The sequence below is a fragment of the Simochromis diagramma genome, unplaced genomic scaffold (assembly GCF_900408965.1).
Source record: "Simochromis diagramma unplaced genomic scaffold, fSimDia1.1 OVJJ01000344.1, whole genome shotgun sequence".
NCBI classification, from domain to species: domain Eukaryota; kingdom Metazoa; phylum Chordata; class Actinopteri; order Cichliformes; family Cichlidae; genus Simochromis; species Simochromis diagramma.
Window position 1 is genome coordinate 7,884,565 of NW_024387375.1, and position 20,537 is coordinate 7,905,101.

The 20,537-nt window shown below is 41.2% G+C and overlaps 3 protein-coding genes across 3 annotated transcripts; all 3 read left to right on the forward strand.

The window, feature by feature from the left end:
• The first annotated feature begins 1,670 nt into the window (after positions 1-1,670).
• LOC120719680 (protein FAM98B-like) lies at positions 1,671-5,256 on the forward strand. The gene is made up of 8 exons (XM_040009085.1): positions 1,671-1,804; positions 1,969-2,075; positions 2,712-2,837; positions 2,928-3,184; positions 3,282-3,362; positions 3,451-3,567; positions 4,550-4,696; positions 4,805-5,256. Exons 1-8 carry the CDS (start codon positions 1,683-1,685, stop codon positions 4,958-4,960), a joined length of 1,113 nt encoding a protein of 370 aa, XP_039865019.1. The 5' UTR covers positions 1,671-1,682; the 3' UTR covers positions 4,961-5,256.
• A 1,843-nt stretch (positions 5,257-7,099) lies between these two features.
• chchd2 (coiled-coil-helix-coiled-coil-helix domain containing 2) lies at positions 7,100-12,214 on the forward strand. The gene is made up of 4 exons (XM_040009086.1): positions 7,100-7,271; positions 8,224-8,482; positions 9,318-9,483; positions 11,870-12,214. The coding sequence occupies exons 1-4, from the start codon at positions 7,222-7,224 to the stop codon at positions 11,878-11,880; spliced, it is 486 nt and encodes a 161-aa protein (XP_039865020.1). The 5' UTR covers positions 7,100-7,221; the 3' UTR covers positions 11,881-12,214.
• Positions 12,215-12,298: 84 nt separating this feature from the next.
• LOC120719679 (phosphorylase b kinase gamma catalytic chain, skeletal muscle/heart isoform-like) lies at positions 12,299-20,498 on the forward strand. The gene is made up of 10 exons (XM_040009084.1): positions 12,299-12,738; positions 14,273-14,411; positions 15,521-15,699; positions 15,801-15,855; positions 15,934-15,999; positions 16,090-16,253; positions 18,324-18,414; positions 18,674-18,827; positions 18,919-19,044; positions 19,270-20,498. The coding sequence occupies exons 2-10, from the start codon at positions 14,329-14,331 to the stop codon at positions 19,525-19,527; spliced, it is 1,176 nt and encodes a 391-aa protein (XP_039865018.1). The 5' UTR covers positions 12,299-12,738; positions 14,273-14,328; the 3' UTR covers positions 19,528-20,498.
• Positions 20,499-20,537: the final 39 nt, after the last annotated feature.

Below are 20,537 nucleotides of genomic sequence, written 5' to 3' on the forward strand. Positions count from 1 at the left end.
TAAACAAAGGGAGTTTCTGCCTGCATTGTGTAGATACTTTCCAGGGGTCAAGGGTCAGCCTCCACAAGGTTTCATGGAGCACGGGGCAGTATCAGGGGAATAAAAGACAAAGCATCCTGACGCATGGCAAGGCTTTTGTAGTCAGGGAAGCCGCAGCTTCTGTACATATGGCGGCAAAAGCAGACGCACTGTACATCAGGGCCCAGCACGCCTCGCTGCCATTGTTTCCATTGTTCCTGTTAGTTTGGGGGCAGCTGATGTGGCGTAAGTGTGACGAGGAGGCTCACATACCTCCTGCAGTGAAGTCCAACGAGGGACACGTGTGCTGAACAGCACACTCAGACCTTGAAGTACTTGTGTTTAAGAGTGTGTGCACAGAGTCAGACATGACAAGAGGAAACATGTTTGCATTTGTTCAATGAAAGCCAAACTTGCTTATAAAATCTATTACTGAAAAGATGACTCAGGCCACAGAGGAGCATCACCCTTTACTTCAAGATTTTCTCATCTAACATTTGCTGCCTATTGAGTTCAAGCTACACAAGCAGAACCATCCACCATAAAACTCTCACTGATGTTTTAAATAAAAAAAAATCCCTGACAACAGGGATACTGCATATAACACTGCAGCAAACATCAGCTGCATCAGCAAGACGCAGGATAGTGCTGAGAGCAGTAAATAGTGCTCAGCGTAAATGGTGTATCAAACAGCTGAACAGGAGACATGACTGTGATATTCTTAGTTGGGTTCATGTTCAGCCACTGTACATAATGATAATTTGACAAGATAACAGACATTAATTAATTAAACTAGTTAATTTGCTCATAATATTCACCCCAGAGCAGAGGATGGAAGCTGATGTTAATACGTCCTAATGAATGGAGCTGTGTTCACGTTTCAAACATCTGTATTCTAACATGACAACTGAGATCTGATTTAAAGTTACATTTGAGTAGCAGAAAACAATACATACATATATTACACAAACATCACATATCACGTATCTAATATCTGTTTAGTTGCATCCCACCTTTCAAGGTACTTAATGCCAGCAGATTTATCTTTGGTTAACACAGCAGGCTATACTAGACCTCTGGTGACCCCTAACGGGCAAACAAACGCGTATTCCGTCCTTATAGGACAATTTGTTCCCCTCAAGAAGTGAGAAAGGTGTGATGTGTGGGGGCAGAGTGAAACTTTTTTCATTATATCACGGGAGAAAGTTTTAAAAAGATGCCGTCAAATAGAGATGCATAAAGTGGAAAGTTGAGGGAGAGTAAGTATTACACGAATAGTTTGAAACCTTTGAAAAGCTAAATGTACTACTTTATTCACTAATTCTGTAACAGAAAAATAACCTAAACCTATTCATACAAAATGTAATGTTTTTCTGTTCTGCTTTGCTTTTATATATTTTTTAATAATTATGTTGTTGTTGTTTAAAAAAAAAAACACGATTACTTATTTTCTTTTTTAAAATTGGGGCAAATAATACTGTTAACTTTTATAATTTTTCATACACTTGCTCCACAATCTTGTACTTTTGTGTTCATATTTTGTAAAATCGTTGGACTTTCTGTAATTTATCCTTTGTTTATTCATTCCCTCTCTAGTGAATGACTTGGTTATTTATGAAGTTGTTGTGCGCACTCCGGCCAGCAGGGGGCGGTGAGCGTCCTGGATGTTAAAGGAGGAAGCGCCTCTTGTAAACACACTTGAACTTCGCAGAGTAAAGAATAAGCCGTGCACGCCTGTCTTCATGGAGAGGAGCGTGGGGACAGTTTCAGCCATCAAAGCTCTGGGGTGATTAACATGTTTGTTTTTCGTCGTTACGAAACTTTAATTTGAGAAGAGAAACCTTATTCTCTGCCTGCTTTCTGGGCTTTTGATGTATAATGACACTTGCCGATACGCCTGACAGGTGAATAGGTAATCTCACCTGTCGCCTCCACTTACTTCCTGGTCAGGTACCCGGGCAGCCGCTGCCTCTCCCGGTGCAGATGTGACGAGCTTCCCTGTCCGCTGCTCAGCTGGCTGTGCGCAGAGCTCAGGACTCTCTGCCCGGAGCTACGAGGTGAGGCTCAGGCCTGAGATTTTCATTCATAAATCTTTGAGAGAGGCTTTTTTATGTTTAACCATTGCCTTTAATACAGCACATTCTCCCAAGGAAGGAGGAAACCATCTCAGGATTGTGGATTTTTTTACTGTCTCATGCAGAAGGGTCACTGTGGTCTCAAGTGGGCCGACTCAGCAAAGCAACTGCTTAAGAATCGACCTTACTTTTTATGTAATGTAAAACAAAATGCAAGTCCTTTCTGAAAACATCCACATTAATTCACCAAACCAGTTACAGAACAGCCGATTTAGATGCCTTTAATAAATAAAAATAACAGGATATTTTTTACACGTTGACAGATGCTCTACAAAAGCAAAACATCTTCACATGTAGAGTAGAATTGGATTTGGAAACATTTGGATAGTGACACCATTTTCATAATTTTACCCGCAGTTAATTTAATATGAAGCTACTGAGATGCATTTCACATTAGCTGTAATTTCTATGCATTATATAACTACAACCAAAACATGCTTTGGTAAACAAACTGATGGTTACTATGTTACAAATATAAGCCATGAAAAAAATCTGATCTTTCTGACTCAACTTGCAGTGACATGTGTTAAATAAACTGGCTTAATTGTCCTTTTTTAGACTCAGGAGGGTCAGGTGATGTGCTGCTGGCGGGAGACCTGAAAAATGTACTATCAAACATATCTTCTCCCCTCGCTGTGCTGACCTCTGAGGTGTTGGACCCGTCCACTCTCAACAAAGTCGCTGGTGAGAAACAGGACTGTGGTGGATACTGTTGTAGTAAGAACAGATGATTGCAGTGCTCGTGGATTTAGTGATCTTTTGCACATCTTGCAGAGTTCCTTGTATCAGAATTGCAAGCAGCTCGCATTATCAAGTACAAAGAGTCACATCCTGACGAGCGGGCGACAGAAGCGGACTCTGAAAAAGAGCAGCGAGTTGAAGATCTGAGCCGTGACTTTTGTGAGGAAAACGAAGGCGATGACGGTTCGGGTGAAAACAGGAGGAAGGCAGAGATGCAAGCAGAATGGATTTTACTTCTGCGTGCTCTCAACATGGATGCCTCCTCTCGGTTTGAGGACGTTTTGAACGAGGTAAGCTTGAAACAACAGAGATTGAGCCATGAATAAATTGCGAATACAGACTGAGAAGCACTGAAAGAGGAGTTTACAAACATTTGCTTTAATGCAGGTGAATGAGAGGCTTTCTCGCCTACCAAGTGGAGACATGACCAAACCTCTTCTCAGCACCAGCCTCAGCTCAGAGCAGTGGGTAAGCTGCCAGGCCTGTTTTCAGCTCTCAAGACTTTAGACGTGACTCTAATGTGGCATTTACATCTTTGCCTCTTCCTGTTTCTCAGCTTCAAGTGAAAAAAATGAATGAAATTCTGTCCGAGGACTATCGGCGTCGGCGACAAATGATGGTCACGCGCTTTCAGGTTACGCTTGAATCATTTGCATGGGGAGAAAAACAAAAGGTAGGAATGTTAAATAACTCTGTTCATCATTTGCCTGTTAGCTGGGTTATTTTACTCTGAGCCTTGGTTCATCTCTTCAGTCTATTCCCTTTTAATAAGAAAATCTTAGTTCAGCAGTGGTAGTGCATGAGGAAGCTTTGGACTGCCCATCTACCTGCAGAGAGCATCTCCTGTCAGATGTGGGCCCTATAAAAATTGTGCTCTTGTGGCTCTTGCCTGTGCTATTGTCAGTCTGTCAGCCAGCTGCAGACAAGAGCGAAGTTCTAACATGCAAAGAGCTGAAGTGAAACAGAATATTAAAAACAATGAAAAGTGTGCACTGTAGCCCCTTCCTCAGCTTTTCATAATGTATTTTTTCCACTTCTGGTGAACTCTGCTGTTCCTTATTCCGGCCCACTTTTCAACCAGTCAGCATTTAACTGATGCACAGTGTCGTCCACATGGGGCACTGCACAGTTGAGATTTTGTTCGATTGCAATGGTGATTTAAAAACCCGTCTCCAGAGGCAAATACTGACACAACCTTGGTAGCATAAATTAAGCATGAGGCAGGTTTCTTCTACTTGGGTGCCCCTCACAAACAGAAGCTTTGAACAGCAGGTGGAGTTTTTACATCGGAAGTCAGATTTTGGAGCTGCGAGTGATTTCGTACCAAGTAAACCCCATGGCAGGCTTAAATTTAGTGAGAACCCATTTGTCTAATGTCGTCTTGCAAACAGAGGATTTCCCATTAGGAGAAAAAAAATGTAGTTTTACTTCACTCTTTAGACCTATAGGCTATGTTGAATCTTTATATACAGTATATGTCTGTTATTGTCTGCAAGATCACGGTGTTATTAGGACAACACTGACATCGTGTGGTCTGACTGAACTGCAACAGACTACTTTTATGTCAGTCGGCTTTAGGCCATCGTCAGAGCCTGTGCTGGTGACGCAGAAGATGAATATCAGACATCTCCATTCAGTCCATCCTTTATTTACAGGAGCACAGTGCTGCGCTGGCTTCGGCGCCTAATCTTGCGTCCCTCATCGGCTCTTCCCAAGTGTCTCCATCTCTGCTGCTCGCTGCCAGAGAGGATCAGTCCTTCATTGACCCGGTCAAAGCTGGAACAAGCACCTCTGTTTACAAGGTACAATCATGAACGTGTCTGTGATCCTTAATGAAGATGCCTCTGACTCCAGCTAAGTAAGCATTTTCTTTTTTCTTTTTGTTGTTGTTTTTTTTCTGGTGTCACTAGACGTTGATGGGCAGTGTACCAGACAGAGGAGGACGACCTGGGGAAATTGAGCCTCCTATGCCAGCATGGACAGGGAGAAGCTCGAAAGGCAACAGAGGGGGACGAGGAGGCGGACAATCTCATAAGCATAAGAAGAAGAAAGGGAAAAAAGATTAACTTGTCCGTCTTTTTGGCCTTATCAATTTAAGAAATAAGCGATCATTTTTCTTTATTGAAATCCTTGTTGCGAGGTAAACTACGATTGGGAAGTGCTATATATAATTTTGTAGTTATAAATCTGTGTATAATTTATAGTTATAAGTCATGCACATACCAGATTGTGTACATTTCTATAAAAGCAATGAAGTACTGGTACATGACCAGATATTTTGGTAAAAGAGCAGAAAATGGAAAAAATGTTGGCTTTCCACATTTATCAGTAGGTTTGTTTAAGAATAAACCTCTGAAACACACATCTGTTGGTATTTTGTTCAATTTACATAAAGCATCTTTTAAGGATTATTGCATGAATATTTTATGCTCACTTCACATTTTGGAGACAAGAGTTCCCCTTGCCTTTTTTAGGTGATTTCATAAGATAGCAAACATGTTTATGTGGAATGAAAAAGCCTCACTTACATCTTAAAAAACTGAAGGGTGACTTTGAATATCTAAGAATGTTGTTTTATTGTTACACATTAACCAAGACTCACTTCCCCCTGAGAGAGCTCCTTGTTACAGCATTGAGTCATCTCTCTAGTGCCAGTGTTTCCACTTCAAAGTCTAAATTGTCTAAAGAAGGAAAAGATCATCCAAATATAAATTATCTTAAATATATTTGGAATAAACTGGTTTCAATGTTTAATTTTGATCTTGCCAAACCCAAAGTTGTGCTAAGGTAAAGCTAATTTTGACCAGAAGTTCTAGTAGTCCACAGTGATGTATTGAAATAATTTTCAAGATCTTGTACACCAGTTTAATAAACAACAGTTTCAATTGTTTTATTATCTGAAACTCCACCCTCAACCATCTGAAATCTGCAGATAGTTATGGATTAGATTAAGTAAACTTTAGAAACTGTGAACTTTAGGAAATGTTATTTTAACATCTGTCTATTCTTCTCTGTTGATTCTTCCTCTTGAGTTTTCAAAAAAACCCAAAAAACATGAGAAAGTGGTTTAAGTCTGAAATTGGATGAGAAAGCATGAGAAAGGAATTCTAGGAATACTGAAGTAACGGCTGATGCAAAGAACATCTTGATCAATTTAAGATTATGAATTGCTTTTAACGAGCTGGGACCACATCCTTATTTCAGTTTGATAACAGCAGATTGAGAAAGCACAAATTGAAGCTGTGGTTTGGGAACGGCCTCAGAGGGGACTGGCTGCAGATCCCAGGCCAGGCAGATCTAATGAGAAGTGACTGAATTGGGGGAAAAGGGGAGAAGTGTGGGGCATGAAAATGAGTACAAACAGCTTGTGGCGCTGGAGGCATATACCAGTGCATGAGGTGTGGTCCTGCACCTGAAATTCAGATAAATTATCTCCAGTTATTGGACACCATACAAGTTTTGAGAAAAGGGCTGGAAGATGCAAATATATACTTTGCTAAAGAGCTTCTGATTTCTTTCCACCGTTCTGCATCGATGGACGCAACATATCGGGCAGAGTTGAAGTGCCGATTTTAATTGAGAGTAACCAGAATTAACAGGATCAGACGAGATTGTTTCAGAGGGACAGCTTGTGTTCAGCAGCTGGAGACAAAGTTAGAGACGCAAGGCTGAGAAGGTTTGGACATGTGCAGAGGAGGGATAGTGGATATTGAAGATAGAATTACCAGGCAAGAGGGGACCTGAAGATTCATGGATGATATCTGATTTAGAGAAACTAAATCAAATGCAAACAATAATTAACTTATTTTATGACACACATGCGTTCAAATGTGTTTTTTTCTTTTTATTTAAAGTTCTGAATAAACCTTATGCAGCATTTCGTAGGTAAAAATACAGATATATATACACAGTTTAAAGGACAAAGAAATAGATATGAAGCACAATGTGAGACGGCCTTGATCCTACAATATGAAACATGTAAATAATATTATATAACAATATCAAAAACAGTTAGCAAGTAAAAGCTGTCCGGAGTACATTTTTTTTAAACAAATATTGAATAAAGCAAAACCGTTTAAGACTTTGTTGATGGCACAGAAAACAATTCTAACCTTTAGCCTAGGTGAACAACGTAATGCATTACACAACACTCACCTGGCGGAATCGTCCTTGTTGTGTATCCTGCACACCGGAAGTTACTCGGGAGACAAATGATGTAACACGCGGAAAGTTCCGGATTGTCTAAAGGTCGCTGAATATAAAGCGGCGTAACAGCGTCAGTGTGTATTTATTTAAACCCGCAAGTAAACTTACCTAAGTGTTCAACATGCCGAGAGGAAGCAGAAGCCGGACGTCCAGGATGCCCCCTCCAGCCAGGTAACACTTAGGGTTTAATTCCCTTTTGTTAAAGAAAGGTAGAGTAGATATTTTTAGTTAGCACAAATGCTAACGTTTAGGTAATGTCATAGTGCCGTATGTTAGTTAGGAAAGTGCAGGTCATGAAGTGCTTCAAGTAGTTTATAAGGATAATTTCAATTAAAGCTTAATTGCCGGTTAATCTGGGTATTGCTCAGAAAGTTACTGTGTTATGAAAATGATGAAGGTCATTGTCTTTATCGTGGTTTCCTCTGTACAAATCCCCACATGCTAGCAAAGCCAGTGGAGTTGCATCAGCTTCTATAGTTTTTCTTCTAACCTGCAGCTAAACTGAGAATTTATTCTTCAAAGTTATAATTAAATAAGTCGCACAAGGGTTGGAAGTATGTCTGTTTCTCTTCTCCTTGTGGGAAGAATAATCCCTCTGTGCCCTCATTTCTCTTTCACTAAATATATCCGAAACTAAGCTGAATTTATAGCTGAAACTAAGAATTGCAAGAACACTTTTGACTCTTGGTGCTTAATCATTTGTACCAATGTCTCCACCTGTAAGGCCAAGCTGCTTAGGGAAAGACTGATTATTTTCCACAGTGACATGTTGTTTAAAGTTCACTTTGGGCACAGGTGGGCTTACTTTATCCAGCTACAGGATAACACTTTTTCTTAGCAAGTGAAGAACAGATCCCAGGAGGAGACGCAAATCCCTTTGTGGTTGCATCAAGAACAGCATCTGAATATTATTCTCGCTTGTGAATAAGTGATCAGCTGAAAGTAGCTCTTTGATGTCTTACTAATGTGGAGATATTCTCTGAATCAGAGCTTCACCTTTATCTAAGCTTTCATAAACCTTTGCTGTGATTCAGAATAATAGCTGGAATAACAGATGTCAGCTCATATCTGTTTTTGGTTGTGTTTGGACTAAAAAGTTTTTAACAAAACGTTTTTGTTACAGCCGGGCTCCACCATCCCCACCACCTATGGCCCGGGCTGCTCCCCCTCCCTCCTACGCCCCGGCTCCGATGCAGGCGCCTCCGTCCGCTGTCGGCACGCCAGCCGCAGCGCCCAGGCAGCCGGGTATGTTTGCCCAGATGGCGTCTACAGCCGCTGGGGTGGCAGTAGGCTCGGCGGTAGGCCACACAATCGGTCACGCCATGACTGGAGGTTTCAGCGGAGGACACTCAGAGCCTGCCAGGCCTGACGTCACATACCAGGTAAGCCCAAGTTTAGCCAGCCACAGGACTGGAACAGTTTCAAGGAAGATTAGGGTGTCTGAGACACAGTATGCAGCGCCTCTGCAACATGGAGCAGGTGAAAAACAAACACCACATTTTATGTAACGCATGGATGCAGTTACATGCACTGTGGTAGCTCAGAATAACAGCCAGATGGAAACAATATGATGAAAATTGAGACTTAACTAGAAGCAGTGAAGGAATCATCTTGCTTTCATTAAGACTCCTGAGTGCAATCAGTGCTGGTTGATTAAAGATGAATTACTCCCTCTGCTCAATCTGGGTTTGGTTTTTGGGTTGTTTTTTTTTTATGTTTACACATGTGATAAGTTTAATTTGAAAATACAGACACAGCTGCTGCTGAAGGAAAACATCAGTTATGAAAAATATTTGGGGCGTTTATAACCAAAACAAAAGTCCAAAGGTCAAACGTGGTTTATTTACATTCACACAAGTGCAGGGAAATATGCATAATGATGTTTGTCTCATTAACCCTGAACCCAGTACATCACTATTATCTTTATGCAGTTACATTCATAGTAGATTTTAAGATATGAGTGATGACTAATCATTTACTCTGCTTTTCTTTATGACAAAAAGGACTTGGAAACCACACGCTCTTGAGCAGTTTGAGGATCGCAGTTTTAGATATTTCAGCATTTTTATCGATAGATGTGTAAATATATTTACTTTGTGTCATTAATGGAAGATATTCCATCTTTGTGATACAAAACTGAAGCTTGTTCTGACATGTTAAACTCTGTTTTGATCTTTGTCACACACATGATTTAATCCTCTGTCTTGTGTGTATTAGGAGCCATACCAGGCCCAGCCTGTGTACCAGCAGGGGGCCCCTCAGCAGCAGCAGCAGGCCTGCTCCTACGAGCTCAGGCAGTTCGTTGAGTGTGCCCAAAACCAGAGCGACCTCAAGCTCTGCGAGGGCTTCAGTGAGGTGCTCAAACAGTGCAGGTTTGCTAATGGTGAGTGAAGCACATCCAGGCTTTGTATAAATGGAGACTGCTGTCTTATAGTCGTTGCTTTTCATCATTATTAGTAATTTGTAGGGGTGCAACGATACACAAAATTCACGGTTCGGTTCGATACTTTGGTGTCACGGTTCGATATTTTTTTCGATACAAAAAAAATGTTCATGCCTTTTTAATTTGTCATTTATTAAATTTTCACGGCACATTCCGCACCACATCTCTGTGCGTTCAACATTTGTTTGAAGCCAGCTCACCTCCTGCAACTACTTTTCCGAGAATACCTGCTTCTTTTGTGGTTCGGACTCCTTCTGACATTTCTTTGGAGGTGGAGGAACACAAAAGTAATTGCTTAAAGGAGCTTCTTCGACATCTTTAAGAGTTCTAAACAAATGTCTGTCCTCCTCCAGAAAATCGTATGTATGCAAACATGCGTTGCAACTTATCTTGTGCGCGTTTTTTATTTTGACAGCGAATGCGCACCTGCGGACCACTGTGCTTTTATGTGCAGCCCCGGTTATATAGCTCGTCATATCGCAACCACAGAAATTCTTTTGTCCATGAAACCATAAAGCTGCACTTTCTTTTTGCCTTATAGTCTGATTTGTCATAACTTCTCCGTTTTGTGGTAAACTTTTCTTTGGCTGTCACTTCTTCACCCTGACCTCTCTTATTTGGCTCAGCAGAACTAAAATATATATCCTGCTGCTTTTACACACACACTCGCATAACGCTCAGCGATTCTCTGCGCGATCAACCTCTCACATGTTTAAGCTTGCTGCGGGAGATTTCACTTGTCATGTTTGCATAGTAAGCTAACGATTGATAAGACGATGTCAGAGGAATTGGTGCGCAAATTATCATCACTCACAGATCAGTGCTGTCGCTCTCTATACACAGTTTGCACGATTGCAAAGTGAAAGCAAAAAAACAAGCGCAAATTCAAACGCGATTTCAATATGTCACATATTGACAGTGGCTCACCAATGACATAATTACCCAGCTACATTTCCGAAAGAATGCAAATGCATTGACATATATTTTTCCTTCCTATGATAGGCCGACGGGCAGGGCAGAGATAGATTTTGGTAGCCCGACTGGAAAAATCGCTAACCCCGGGCTAGTGATTTTGCGAGCCCTGTATCTGATTGAGGAATCGCTCATCTTTGGAAAAGAGAGTTTATTACAGAGAAATGTCTCTTTCCAAAATAAAAGCTATACTATACGCTTCTTCTGGGCTATATTCTCAGCAGCATATTAAACATGTCAGGTCCCCATAAGGAGAATCCTGTGCTAACGGCTGTCTAAATGACTCGGGTAAAGTTTGTAGCATGCGTGTTTGTTGTTTTTGTCTGCTTCCACTTGTCTTTGCACTAGGATGATGTCGGCATAAATGTGCAGTCATATTCGTTGTGTTCCCACTAGTGCTGTCAGCGTAAATCTCGTTGAAATGACGTTAACGCCACAACACGGCAAATCTCCGTTAACGAGCTACTGCAGATCGCCCGTGTATGGGGCTGGACGGCCAACACGTTAACGAGCTAACTGCGCTAACACACTAGCTCCCACCCATGTAATTGAGCATTGCGTGGCACATCCAACATACTGTTTTACTTTAGTCCATGAAGCGCTTACCTTCAGGGTCATACGTCACATGAAAACCAAACGCCAGATCTGAATGAGGGAGGGGAAGGTTCAATTTGCCATGTTGCAAGGAGAGCTTAACTTCTGTCTCGCTAGCTTGCCCTGCGCTCAGTGAATCTGCGTTCGACTACTCCGCCTAGGCTGCACTGTCGAGCGCAGATCCACTGAGCGCTCAACACAGACAGCATCGTCAGAAGGAAAATTGATAAAATAAATTACAAATTTTGTATTGTTCGATACATATGCGTACCGAACCGAAAGCACTGTATCGAACGGTTCAATATCGATACGTGTATCGTTGCACCCCTAGTAATTTGATATATTTAAAGTGAGTGTAGTTGCGAAATGCTATAGTTTCTGTTGCATTTGCGGCTAGCTAAACATTTACTACGTATGGGGGGGTAGACGCACAAGCTGTTGCACATTTTCAGCATGCTCCTTTCATCGCACATAAAATTCTGTTAAAGTACTGGATCTTCCTGATGCATATCAAATAGATCAACATCAGGCTGTTGCTTTTTCAGTCTCATTTTTCTCTTTTCAAACTGAGTTTAACCCAGCAAGCATCGAGGCTTTGAATGAGCCCTTTGTCGCTCACACATCAAAGCCAAATGACTTTGCACTATTCTAAACTCCTGTAATACCCAGTGTGGCCATAAGGGGGAGCCTTAACCTAAGTATGTTAAGTCATTTTAAACGATTTAAAGTATTAACTGTCCTCTTTTATCTCTTTCTACAGGTCTGTCATGAGAAGAGATGCTATCTGCAGAATGAAGATCACATCTCCTTATTAAAGATACTGAGAGGGTGTAATTCACAATCAATAAACATGTTTTAATGATCAATTGTCATTGGACAGCCTCATTTCTCAGACTGCTGCAGAGCTTGTAATCATAGTCTTATAAATAATGTTTATATATTTTGGTTTTAGCTCATGTTTGAGGTTTATTTTCAGTTGTCAGTGCATGCTTTTAATTTAAATCCTGTCTCTCATGGCAAGACTTGTAGAGAGGAAAAAAAGGCCACTTTCACCTTCTGGCTGCTGGGTTTGATTCAGACTAATAAAGCACTTGAATTAAAACGAGACTCTGTGATTTTTTTTTTTTTTTTTTTTTTTTTTTTTAATATTTTATTTTATTTTATTTTTTTTGTTGTTTTCACGTCTCCTCATCATATGCGCTCTGTATTATTACACTGAAGCATTTGTTTTCACCTGCGCTTTCTTTAATTAGACTTCAGCAGCTACAAAGGGGTGTCCCGCACCTGTCCCGTCACTCTGCTTTCAGCGCAAAATTCACGAGCTGCAACCTGCGCGTGAAGTAATGTTTTGACTCTAAAAGCGTCGTGGCGAGAGCACGAGCCGCGGGGTATTATTTCATGGATGGGGTTTTTTGTAAGGACTCATTCAGGGTGTCCTTCTGCATCTGCCGAAGCAAATAGTTATTTTTGGCACCTGACATTAAAGCTCACCCTCTGCAGCATGGCAGCAGCAGACCAGCAAACGCGCCATAGCGCCGGAGTCTGACTGCAGCTCTTTGTTCGTCCTCAGAAACTCACTGTGCGCGATTTGATGATGGATTGTCTTCGTATCAGGGACTGACGGACACGGTGAGGGACGCCGGCCTTTTAATGCGTTTATATTGCAGGTCACTCGGGGACAGTGAGTGAGCAGTTGAACGGGTTCACACGTGGTGGCGTGGGTTGTTTATTAGTCTGCGCTGTGTTTGGTATGACATCAAGTTTGAAACGATGGCTTCTTGTATTCACCCAAAACACGTTCTGTGAGTTTATTGGACTTTTGTTTGCTTTACTGGAAGAAGTGAAAGGAGACAGGTGGGTACATGTTGTAACGACGGGAGGAAAAAGTCGCCCATCTGTTTTTTATCATTTAAAATCAGATGTTTAAAAATCAGATGTTTTGCGCGTTAGAGCATCTAAGAGGAAAATTTAACCACAGCCGTGTTACTGAGACCATCATCATATTTTCAAACTGCTCTTTTATTGAAACTGAAGCGACACAGTGATGTTGGCACATGTTACAGGCTGTAAAATACGAATTCCTGTTCAGTATTCAGTGCGCATTCACTGGCCAGTCTCGTTTCTGACTACAGTAAAAAGAGACTGTCCAAACTACACGTTTTCTGTTGGATATTTATGAAAACATTGCTCTTTTTTTGCACATTTATTCACAGAATTGCAGAAAATATTTATTCCACAAACTCTTCCTGTGATGTAAGTAATCAGATGGAGAAGTGGGAACTGATTTCCATTAAAAACCATGAGTTCAGTAATTTAAGGGTTCAAAGTGATGTATGATTTTCAGAAATCTCCACACTAATAGAACTTCCACATTTTTCTGTTTCAGCCCTGTCTATATTCTGACAGGTTTTAATAATAACTTTGCTTATAGGCCGTTATAATCCTAAAAACATGGAAATAATGCTAATAATCATCATCATTTTGAAGCTTTTCTTGAGATTTTTGCGCCGGAAGTGCATCCAAATGAGTAGATATGAGAAGTTTGTCTCCTGTAAACACTAAAATGTAGTTTCAAGGTAAGTAATTAATTGGGATCAGGGACGTTCTAGTAATCTTTAAACGGAGTGGCACTGGGACAACCAAAGGAAATAAGAATACTTAAAGATAAATAAAATGGATTAAAATAAATCACACTGCAATTTAAAAGGAAAAAAGGTATCGCTGTCTATGGCGACGCCCTAGCAGTTAAGGGAATATACTTAAGTAGGTGTAAAATGCCTAAAGTAACTGTACTCCATCATGTAACATCATATGTTACATGATGTTATTGGTAATAATTACAATTAAATGATTCATTTGTTGATGATTTTGATTACTTAAGTATCACTCAGTAGCTTGATCTGTAATAATGCAGTTTAATTACTTAACATTCTGCTGATAAAGCTTTAAATTGAACAGTATGGCCTACAAAATACAGCTGGCACGCCTGGTGCCCAAACACATATCTTATCTGGACAGCTCCTGCTGGTGAAGCAGCTAACTGGTGAATGTCCGTCAGAACAGCTTGGAAGCAGTTCTAGTGTGATCAGATGTGCAAAAAGCCTTAAAGTAGAGCTGTGTTTAGTGAAAATGCTGCTGTTTTGAATGCATGTTCTGCCTGCAGCCTGAGGTCAGCTGCAAGAGGAGATACTTCTGTACTATTAGCCTTGAGCTGCAAACATGACCAAGGAGGAGGAGATCCCTGACTGGGTGGGAGCCAAAGAGTTCTACGACAAGTATGAGCCCAAGGAGATTCTGGGAAGGTATGTTTACGAAACCGTCGTCGTAACGTGACCCACAGCAGAGGTTCACCCAACTGAGCTGAGCAGAAAACTCTCCATTGGACTTTGGACTAAAGAGTGCACAGTTTTACCTCTTAAAGATTAGGTAAACTAGACCTATATGTAGCCACATGTGAGGGTTCCAGGATAAAGATCCACTTGAGCAAAACCCCAAAAAACAATAATGGTTTATTGTTTGTGAATTTAACCCAACTCGTCTCTTCTTCAGAGTTTACACAAAGTAACTTCAAAGAGTAGCAAGGCAGAACACAAAAAATGGTAAAATATCTACTTGCTATTAGTTTGTAGAGATTCATTTAATGTTACAACACACCTCAGATTTAAACCTCGGTTCAAACAGCTATCATTCTCTGCACAGAACAAGCACTTTCCCCAAAGTTTCCCACAAGCCCCTGAGAAATGGGAGCCGAGCCAGGGCCTGCTCATTGTCATTCAGTCCACCAGCTGTCAGAGGGTGGTGCTGTTACGTAAGACACATTATCCAAGGAGGCCACATTTATTAACTTCAGCACGCTTCAGACAAAGTGTTGGCCGTTGGTCTGATAGATTATGTAATTTCACCCCCTTTTCCCACATGCAGGTCAGGAGGTCACAGGATGTGGACAATGTGTCCTTCTTCTAGTATTCTTCATTCAGAGAAAAGTCACTGGAGTTCCTTTACTGTGGTCACCCTGAAGTTTCTCTTGTTCATTCATAAATCGCCCTCTGAATTTAATTTCAGCAGTAAGGTTTTCAGTTTGCTTACTTGATGTTTTTCTCTGTTTTCCTGGACGTTAATGATAAACAAGACAATCTTCATGACAAGCACATTCTTCACTGTTTTTACTTGCTCTGTCAGACTGATAAGATGGTAAAAACACACAATACTTTCCTTTAGTCTGACCATGTCACTGATTTCTGACCAAAAACAGTGCTGTTTTGAAACGGTTAAACACATGATTCATGATGAAAGACACTGTGACGGTCACAGAACATTTTATCCAGCAGTTATCACAAGTTGCCCTCCTACCCAAACCTAAAAACAACAGATGTGCAGCTCGGACGGCTGATGTGTTTTTTTTCATCCTCAGGGGAGTGAGCAGCGTGGTGCGCCGCTGCGTCGACAAGCATACGTCTCAGGAGTACGCGGTGAAGATCATCGACATTACCCCCTCCGACAAGATGACGCCGCAGGAGATCGAAGAGATCAGAGAGGCGACGGTGAAGGAGATCGACATCCTTAAGAAAGTCTACGGACAGGAGAACATCAGTACGCATGCTTCATTTAATCAGTTTGACTGGGAAAACTTGGGTTCGTTTAAACTTTGTTCTTCTAACATGGCCAAATATCAAAGTAACTCTCTTCTCCAGTTCAGCTCAAAGACTGCTATGAGTCCAAGGCCTTCTTCTTCCTGGTTTTTGACCTGTAAGTGTTTCACATGGATGATTCCTGAACAGGTATTTATGTGAAAATCAACCAAAGCTTTTAGTTTCTTTTTCCCAGAATGAAGAGGGGTGAACTTTTTGACTACCTCACAGAAAAAGTTACACTGAGTGAGAAGGAAACACGGTCAGTGAGCATGTTATTTAATAAAAAAAACAGATAAATTCCGCTAACTCTTAAAAGGACTCTTTAAAAGTTTGTACGTGTTGTCTTTAGGAAGATCATGCGGTCTCTATTGGAGGTGGTCCAGTTTCTCCACACCCAGAACATCGTTCATCGGGACCTGAAGCCCGAGAACATCCTTTTAGACGACTACATGAACATCAAACTCACTGACTTTGGTTTCGCTGTGCAGATTCAGCCAGGACAGACGCTCAAAGGTCAGTGAAAGCTTCCATTACTGCAAAGTGTGTCAGCAGTTCAGAAACCTGGTGGCTGTAATCACACAACTGGTCAAAAGATGACAAAAATACTTAAAGCATTAAAAACTTTCACAGGTTGGCTGTCAGTTAAACACCAGTGCATCTTTTCAGACCCACCACTGAGTTGAGTGAATATTAAAGTTACAGTTTACAGCCTGCAGTGCACTCGTCAGGACATCAGCTGTTGGTGGTGAGCGGAGAATCTGGGTCTGGTTGCACAACAGCTCCCTGCTCTCTTAGCTGCTCTTACAAAGGTTAAGAAACAGGACACTCTGATCTATTTGCTGCAGTTCCGGACACTCACAGTACACTGACCTTTCAAATAGACTTCTCAGAAGTTGGATCATTAGCAGTGCGAAATGCCAAGCGTCTAATGAAACTGTGCATCGCTGGATAGTTTTGTTCAGTCGGTAAAGACGTAATGAGCTTCTTCCATTAGGCTGGAGATCTACTTGACCCAGCAGCACTTAATCTAAATGTGCTCAATTAATGTCTAAATGCATAATACTTTAATTATGCTATAGATGTTCCCTAAAGATGGATGTTAAATTAAAGGAAAAACCTAATCTCTTGAGTGAGGGGATCTTGTGGCTCTGTTATGCTGAGGTGGAACATTGGCATAGTTTGTACTGAGTTTCTCAAATCAATACAATGCTGTTCAACGTAATGTAATATTTCTAGCGGGATGTAGACCTCTCTTCCAGGGTGAGATCTCCATCCACAGGGCATGAGAGCATGCTGAATGGTTTGATGATGATAAAAACGAGGAGAATCTGAAGCTGTGAGCAGAAGTTCTCACACTGTCTCTGCCGTGCCCTCCTTCAGAACCCAAAAAGTTTGTACTCCACCTCTCACACAATTTTTTTTTTATCAGTCACCGACAATAGTCACTCTTTTGGAAGTAGCTCGATCTGCCCAACCAGTTGTGGTAAAAGGAGTTCTTCCTTCACACTGTTTCAAAGTGCTCACTCACACAGTGGTTTTCAGGGTCTTTAGCCTGCAGTGTAAATCCCTTTGAGGTGAATATTGCTGTGAATTGGATCGGTTAAACAGTATAAATAAAATTGAACCAGACTGAGTTAAATTGAAAGAGTTTGTTTTGTCTTTCCAGTAGAGATGCACTGATTCCCATTGAATGTGATGGCCAAACACTTCCCTAAGATACTGTATTATTTTTTTCTTTTAATATATCATCTATTTGTGTGTCACTTTTGTAGTTGTAGAGATATTAATAGACAATGAGGATAGTAAATATTTAACCCTTACATACCGTTTGGGTCAAATTTGACTCCAATCTATTCAGATGGGTTTTAGATCCACCAGCATGAATCAAATCGAAGGAAATGGCGGGCGTCTTAAAACTTTGCGTGACATGTCTGTGTGTATTTTGTATAGGAAAGTGGTGACAGAGTTCTGTCATGAAAAATACTGGTGTTCCCTCCACATCTACCCAGGTTCCTGCAGAGACCTGCCCATGCAGGTCTTTAAAGGACCATCAGGGGGATCTCCAAACAGTGAAATAGTAAAACAGCACAGGATCATTTATGGGTCACATAAATAACAGAGGTCATACAGAAGTCAGAGAGTGCCTTGGGCAGACACAACAGCTGTAATAGGGCTGCACAGTGGTAGAGTGGTCAGCACTGTTGCCTCACAGCAAGAAGATTCCCAGTTGAAATCCTGGCTGTAGCCTTTGCATGTTCTCTCTGTGTCTGTGTGGGATTACACCAGGTATTCCTGCTTCCCGTCACAGTCTAAACACATTAGTTTAGTTCAGGTTAACTAGTGATTCAAAACCCATGGCCTCCACGCCTGATTTACACACTGACAGACACACTGAGGGCAATTTTTAGGGTTCTTGCCTAAGAACAATTCTGCATGTAGACAAGGATAGACTCATGAATACATGTAAATGAACACCTCTTAAGCGCTTATTTGAAATTCTGTAAAAGTGGTTTTATGTTGACAAAGATCAGGGAATATGCTCCCTATAATAACATGTATTTACTCTTCCTGTCTGTAATGCAGAGGTGTGTGGGACTCCTGGTTACCTTGCTCCTGAGATCATTGAGTGCTCTATGGACGCAGGACATTCAGGATATGGTACAGCTGTGGACATGTGAGCGACCATGAAATCGGTTACCAAGTAACAAAAATATCAATAGGAGGGAGTGTCAGCTTTACTCTCATGTTACCAAAATTGATCTTATGCACCTCAGCAGTGTGTTAGAATTATCTCATAAGCCTGTGTACAAAATAATGACTCATATTATCTGTTGTGTGGCTCGGCTAATACGTGTTCCGGGTGATTAGATTATGCATGTACACACTGCACAGTGAACAGACTAGATAAACTTTGTTCTGGCTCGTGTTTGCAGATGGAGTTCAGGTGTTATCATGTACACGCTGCTCGCGGGCTCTCCACCGTTCTGGCACAGGAAACAGATACTGATGCTGCGCATGATCTTAGCGGGGACGTACGACTTCTCCTCTCCTGAATGGGAAGACCGCTCAGACACGGTCAAAGATTTGGTAATCTTACTTTCGCAGTTTGTTGCAATCTCAGTTTTATAAGTTAGGTGATAAGGTTGAAACCTTGGAACTAAAATAATTCTTCCTCCAGATCTCGCGGATGCTGGTGGTGGATCCAAGGCAGCGTTTCACAGCTACAGATGTTCTGAACCACTCGTTCTTTTCACAGTACGTGGTGCACGAAGTACGACAATTCACTCCGTTCAGGCGCTTCAAGGTGAGAAACACAAGATTTTATCAAACTAAAAATCTTAATAGTTTTCATATTTGGGGGATATATTTTATGGTATCTTTATCATATCTCGATCAAAATATAACCCGAATTCCAAAAAACTTGGATCTTGCTCCCCCCTAAATTTCTGTCTATTTCTGTCTACTACAACTTTACTGTCTTTGATAGTTCATAAAGAAACCATAACCTTTTCTGAACTTTCTCCATCAGGTTATTTGCTTGACCGTTCTCGCTACAATGCGAATCTACTGCAACTATCGCCGTGCCAAGCCCATCACCAAGGAGGTGATAAAGAGCGACCCGTACGCCGTGAAGCCCATCCGCAAGCTCATAGATGCGTGCGCCTTTAAGATCTACGGCCACTGGGTCAAGAAGGGCCAAACCCAGAACAGAGCAGCACTTTTTGAGAACACGGCCAAAACCATCCTGCTTTCGATCGCCACTGAAGCGGACGAGCCCATCCAGTAACAAGCAGCGTGGACTGACACGTGCTGAGTTTTACATGGGGAAACATTTAAACTTCTTTCTTCGTAGAAAAGAACTGCTACAACTAGTTTATGCATAATGCAGCATTTTTAAAAGCAGCCGTAGTGACTACAGGGGGATTGATTTATCTCAAGGACTGAAATGTTTGGCAAAATTTTCAACCATGCCACTGGTGACATTGTGCTTGCTTTGTTCTAAAAGTGTACTCAACCCATTGTCAGCTTGTGTCCTATGAAAATGCAGCTGCTGTTCTTTAGATTGAATGCAGCCCCTCAAATACAAGGTGTATCAAAAAAGAATAATCAGATTTCAAAAGGCTGTACTTTTTAATGAACATAGAAACTTATGGTACATTTTAAAGTACATGGCTGAATATACAAAAAGTTACGTTTGCAAATGCCTGATGTGTCTCCCTCGGCAGTTAAACCTCGCCCATACTTTGGAGAGCATGTCTGGAGTCGCTGCTGTTGTTAAGCTTCTTACCAGCAACCATGTAAAACTCGAATCTGCTCTAACAGCACATGTCCGTCTTTTGATCGTTAAACGGCGAATGGCTGTGGAATTAAGGCGCTTTTAAATCCGATTATTTTCTTTGATACACCCTGTATATTAACAAAAAGTTTTTTTCAGCACTACATGGTATTCTTATAGCCTTCGCACTCTAAAAACTGTTTATATTTCAAATGTTAAAGAGTGACTCAGGAGGAAAATGTAGAGTTTAGTTAAGTCTATACTCTATTGTGAAACCTTGTGGGAAATACCTGCAGTTTATCTGGCTGGAATATAAAACCTGCGTGTATTTACAGTTTGAGAACTATGTGCCTACTTAATCGATATGCAGAGTATGCTCTGGTGGCAGCAACTCAAGGGAAGTGTAACTTTAACTTGTATGCTATGAATGTATTTATTAAAACATGTAAAACCCCAAGTCCTGCAAATGGAGGGGTACTTCAGCTCTGCAATTCTGTGCTTTTCTGTCTTTCTGCAGCATT